Below are 5925 nucleotides of genomic sequence, written 5' to 3' on the forward strand. Positions count from 1 at the left end.
GAGCCTTCTTTTCAGCATTTGTCGTATCCGAAGTTGTAGCTATATTAGCTGTAACTTTAGATTTAAGCTTTTTGGCCTTTGCTTTCAGAAGGTGATTCTCTTCAGCAATATCGAGAATTTGTTCTTTCAAGTCTTTCAATTCCAATTCTTGTTCATGACACTTATCAAGAGATTGCTCAAAATATTCAATTAAAGCATTCCTAGGTAGTTTCTTAACACCCTTTTTAAGTTCAAGATAGCTTACCTCTTCTTCTTCTTCTTCTGAGTCAGAATCTCCTAGAAAGCAGGAGTAGGAGTCCACGCTATCTTTATCACTGTCAGAAAGGAGGTCAAGACTGACGTTGCTTAACAATAGGTTAGCAACTTGTTCTTCTTCTGATGCTTCGTCGTCCTCAGTATCGAGATCTCCCCAGCATGATGCCATCATCACCTGTTTGAATTCCTTCTTAGTCTTCTCACGTTTTGCTTTGTCTTTAATTTTCTCCCATGTGGGACAATCCTTAATCATGTGACTGGATTCTCCACACTTGAAGCAACCTCTATTTGCAAACGTATTTTCAGACTCAGAAGTTTTCTTATTGTAAGACTTGTTGTTATTGTTGTTGAACGATTTTGCTTGCTTATTTCTGAAAATACGTTTATTAAATCGTTTAGCAAACAAGACCGTCTCGTCCTCAATTTCAACGTCTTCTTCTTCCTTAGCAGAAGCTTGTAGAGCCATGCTCTTATTGTTACTGGCCTCGGCCTCATCGTCATCCAGGACGAGTTCATGAGCCATGAGAGCACCAATAAGTTCTGCGTAAGGGAGGGAAGTGAGATCTCTGACTTCTTCCATGACCGTGACCTTGGGACGCCATTTCTTGGTTAAACTCCTAAGTACTTTTCTAGCAATATCCTCGGAGTTAAAGGTTTTCCCAAGATTTTTAAGTTCATTGACTATAGTAGAGAATCGTGCTGACATGCTATCAAGTGATTCATTCTTTTCCATTCTGAAAAGTTCATATTTTTGAATCAACAAGTCAATACGATATTTTCTAACAGCCGACGTTCCTTCATAGGCCAACTCAAGACCATCCCATATTTCCTTGGCCGAAGTGCAAGAATAAAAACGATCGAATTCAGTTGATGTCATGCCGTTTTGTAACAGGCTTATCGCTTTCGAGTTTTTCTCAGCCTTCTTGTAATCAGCCTCAATATAGTCTTCTTCTTTTTTCTCATAGGTAGTGCCTTCCGAAGATGCGACCAAAAATTTATGTGGTCCGTTCTTTATAATCGTCCAGCACTCCCAATCAGATCCTTTTATGTAGTGTGTCATCATGTTTTTCCAAAGTCCATAATTTTTCCCATCAAAGACGGGACACTTAAGATACTTGGAATCCATTTCAAACGTATAAGGCAGCGGAAATAAAATAAAATAAAAAGATAAAAAGATAGACGGATCTAGCCTCTTTGCGGTTAGGCAATCAAGAGCACGAGGCTCTGATACCAATTGAAGAGTCTATCACACCCGAAATACTCGTGGGGGGGGGGGGGGGGGGGTTAATTGAGTATTTAAAATTTATGCCTACTTTTTATTTTATATCAAGGTAATTAATTACTTAAAGTTTATTGATTAAACTTTAACTAATTAACTAAATGATTATGAACGTGATGAAATGAACGAAAAGAAAAACTGCAAGGACACATGATATTTGAAGTGGTTCAGCTTCACACGTCGAAGCCTACGTCCACTATTCTCGATTAATAATTTTAGTACCTCTCTTCGGATTACAAAATTATCAACCCACTCGTATAGTTAACTCTAACTATAACTCAATTTGAATATCACTAGATATTCGATTTTGACTATCTTAAGTTACTAAGAAAGCACTTGATTGTTCTTCTAAGTGTTCACACAATTGAACGAGTAAGAAACAATATGAAGTACTATTATCTTATGACGTAATCTTAAGAAAGATAAGCAAATTAACGAGCACGACTTTTCGCAATATTTTCAAAAGCAAAACAATAAAATCAATTAAGAATTAAACTCAAATTTGTTTGCAAGGATTGTTATATCTCGAAAAGCTCAAAGTAAAAGAAGAATGATCGTATGTATTTATAGTAGAGGGGAGAACTAGGGTTTGCACGAAACCCTAGGATGTCGTGAAATAGGCGGTTTATCTCATAAGAGATAAATCTTTATCCCTTTTCCTAATTTTAATCCAAGATATATTAGTTTAGGTAAATAAGATAAAAGCGAATCTTATTTTTCCAAAACTATATCCATAAGATTATTAGATAAGTAAACAAATCAAATCATATATTATTAAGATAAGAAAATATCTTTTATAAATATAAGCTAGATTTGATTTGATAGATTACTTATACTAAACAACTTACACGACCAATTGGTTGACAGCCCACGGCCGAAACCCTAGGCCCGTGTCCTTCTTAGACGAGAATATCTCTCTTCTTGGATTAGGGTTAAGTTAAAATGAACTGGCAAACCCTAGGTAGCATGACGACCCATAAGTCGTTTAACTAACCAATAGAGATATGCAAGTTATCTATTATAATAACACATATATCAACTCCACTATTGGTACATATGATTTCGAAATATATTTAAAGAATTTTATCCTTTGAAAACTGATTTTAAAAACTATTAAAATCGTGCCATTAAAAGGCTACTCAAAGTTATAATAGAAACAGCTATAACTTTAAGTTTGGAAAGTAAAGTTATAGGTGAAATAGCTATAACTTTACCTTCCCAATATTCTTATCTTAAGATACCGTCATTAGATGAAGACCTATACTAGCTAATCTTCCTGGAGATCTTCAGTGATAGTATCTTCTCTTTATCTTGATCAAAAGCTCTTCATCTTGAGCTTCGTTAAAGACTTGATCTAGCCTTTTGCTTGAGTGATCATCAAACTTAAAACTTGTTGTAGTTACTATGATGCTTTAAGAATCTTTAATGTTATAGCTCAAGCTGCTATAACATTAATTGAATGATGCCTCACAAATCTTCAATGTTATAGCTAAGAATGCTATAACATAACTTGCTAAACTTGTAAACCAAAGTCAATCTAGCAAAGACTAACCAAAGGATTACGAGCAAGAGTATATATAAAATGAGACACACACTTGTCATTATCAAAACTTAATCATATATCTATATGGTCCAACAAAGTATCTTTAGTAGCAATAGCACAAAGAGAATAAATCGCAGAACTAGTCAAATTAGGTGGATTAATTTCAAATTTAACCACCCTCCCATTAAACTCCATAGTCGAGGAACCATTTGGAACATCAATTCAGGTTCCTGCGGTCTTTAAGAATGGTAGACCCAATAAAATTGGGACTCCATCGACCTCCTGTGCCATATCTAAAACATAGAAATCAGCAGGAAAAACCAGTTGATCTACCTTAACCATTACATTCTCTACTACTCCCCTAGCGTGAACACTAGACCTATTAGCAAGTTGGACTACCACCCTATTACTCTTTAAAGGACCAAGTTTAAGAGACTCATAAAAATGGAAGGGAATGACATTTATCGACTCCCCTATATCTAACATGGCTCTTTCAAACCGTGTATCACCTATAGTGCAAGGTATAGTAAAGACACCCGGATCACTACACTTAGGAGGAGTCTTACTCTTAAACAAAGCTGACCCAAATTCACTAGCTTTACACTTTGGCTTTTTCAAACTACGTTCCTTTTGATTTCATTTAATTGTACAAAGTTCTTTTAAAAACTTTGCATACCTAGGAACACTCTTAATCAAATCAAGTAAAGAAATATTTACCTCGCATTTACGAAAGGTTTCGTAAATATCAGTGTCAGGCTCCTTCTTCCTCGTATCCTTCAAAGCCTCATGAAAAGGTGGCAGTGGCTCATATGAAGGCATGGATGGTGTCACCTCCTTTGAATTAGATGCATCTTCTTCTCCTCCATCTTGCAGTAGCTTATCATCTTCCACCACTAACTCCTCTTCTTCTTGAATAGTCAGCACCTTAGGCTTAGCTTTTGGCTTTTCAATCTCCACCAATTGTCTACCATTTCTCAATGACACAACACTTACATTCTCTCGAGGATTCAGAACTGTCAGAGATGGTAAAGTACCTGATTGTTTAGCTTCTAACCAATTGGCCGCAGTAGCCAATTGACTAACTTGATTCTCAAGATTCTTGAAATTCTGCTTATTTTCTGCCCTATCTTGAGTGACACTAATGGTAAGAGCCCGAATCATGTCCTCAGTATAAATTGATGAGCTCGATGTAGCTTGTGGTGATGCCTGAGGTACGGAGGGTTGCTCTTGTGGTCGTAGAATAAACTGACCTCTAGGAGGGCCAGATGATGGGTTAACTTGAGAATTTCCCCAGCGGAAGTTGGGATGAGCTTTCCATCCTTCATTATAAGTATTAGAGTATGGATCCCATTTCTTGTTTGGAATACTCTCCGATACACCATTCACCGTCTGAGAATCACCCTCTTGCATTTGAGGGCACAAATCGCTAGGATGACCCTTAGTAGAGCATATACCACAAATAACAGCCATTTGTCTGCCAAATAACATATCACAGAGTGTGGAAGCAATATTATCATGCTTTTCCTCCAAGCCAGGATTAACACCCATAGCACTCACCCCTCTTCGTGAAGGTCTTCTCTCAAACTGTCTAGAGGTCTCAGCTAGCTCTGTGATAACCTCCTAAGCTTCATCTGGATTCTTGTTCGCTATATTTCCTCCACAAGCAGAATGAATCATACGGCGGTCATCTTGGCTCAGTCCACCACAAAAATACATTATGAGATCATGTTCGGAGTAACTATGGTAGGGGCAACTGGCACATAACTGCTTAAACTTTTCAAGGTACTCGTACAATATTTCTCCGTCTTGCTGCTCAATATTACTGATGGCTCTTTTCAATTGAGCTGATCGAGAAGGCTGAAAATACTTCTCCAAGAATGCTTTCTTCATACCTATCCAAGTAGTGATACTCGCCGATGGTAGATAGTTTATTAACCAGTTTCTCGCATTGCCTTTCAAGGAGATAGGAAAGGCTCTAAATTTCAATTGCTCATATGTGACATCAATTGGCTTCATACCGATGTACACAATATGAAAGTCCGAAAGATGATTATTCGGATCCTCAATACTCGTCCCACTGAAACTTGGTAACTCATGTATCAAACCATATTTCAGTTCAAAAGTAACTCCATCATCCAATGTTGGAAAAGTGATACATAAAGGCTAAACAGCAAGATTTGGAGCTGTGAGCTCCTTTAATATGCGGGTCTCTCGGGCCATATTCTCAGTGTTAATAGAAATTTCCGATGTATCCGAATCAGAGTGTAAATCCTCCTTGGAATCTAGGTGTTCGAAAACAACTAACTGACTCCCACCGATATGTCTCAACCTGAAAAGTGTCCGCTCAATCTCGAGTTGTAAGGCTCGAGTGGATGGTTAGTAGAACGGGTATTATGCATAAGAAAAACTAAATCAAAACTACGACTCTATACTACAAAACACACAAATTAACTATTGCCTTCCCCGGCAACGGCGCCAAAATTTGGTGAGCCGAAGTCGTATGCTCCCAAAAATAATATTTATAACACTTATGACCTTAAACTAAATATAGTATATGGTAATAAGGATCAATCCACAGAGAAGGCGATGTAATTAATGTGTAGGAAGTAAAGAGTACAAGTAACAAGGGGGAGTTTATAATGATTGATTAACTAAAGACTAATTAAACAAGGAATAAGTAAATAAGATGAATTCAGATGATTAAAAGGTTTTGGGTCAACAAACATCCACTATCAACAAAATAATTTGTCTTCGATTGTCTTTAATTCAATTACTCTCAAGTACTTTATTGTGGAAATACAAGTTTCTCCTTCTTCTTATGTTTAGTCAACTAACTCGAAACGCGATA

The 5925-nt window shown here is 36.9% G+C and overlaps 1 protein-coding gene across 1 annotated transcript; it reads right to left on the reverse strand.

Annotated features, from left to right (window-relative positions):
* Nucleotides 1–3299: 3299 nt before the first annotated feature.
* LOC141607496 (uncharacterized) lies at nucleotides 3300–4625 on the reverse strand. The gene is made up of 2 exons (XM_074426849.1): nucleotides 3795–4625; nucleotides 3300–3704 (listed from the first exon to the last, which is right to left on the reverse strand). Exons 1-2 carry the CDS (start codon nucleotides 4623–4625, stop codon nucleotides 3300–3302), a joined length of 1236 nt encoding a protein of 411 aa, XP_074282950.1.
* Nucleotides 4626–5925: the final 1300 nt, after the last annotated feature.

The sequence above is a fragment of the Silene latifolia genome, chromosome 10, assembly GCF_048544455.1.
Source record: "Silene latifolia isolate original U9 population chromosome 10, ASM4854445v1, whole genome shotgun sequence".
In the NCBI taxonomy this organism is placed as follows: Eukaryota; Viridiplantae; Streptophyta; class Magnoliopsida; order Caryophyllales; family Caryophyllaceae; genus Silene; species Silene latifolia.

Coding starts and splice junctions, on each gene's coding strand:
- LOC141607496 (XM_074426849.1), bottom strand. CDS start 4,625: ATGGGTGTTAATCCTGGCTTGGAGGAAAAGCATGATAATATTGCTTCC. Junction 3,705..3,794: donor AAACCTTTCGTAAATGCGAG/GTAAATATTTCT, acceptor TGAAATCAAAAG/GAACGTAGTTTGAAAAAGCC.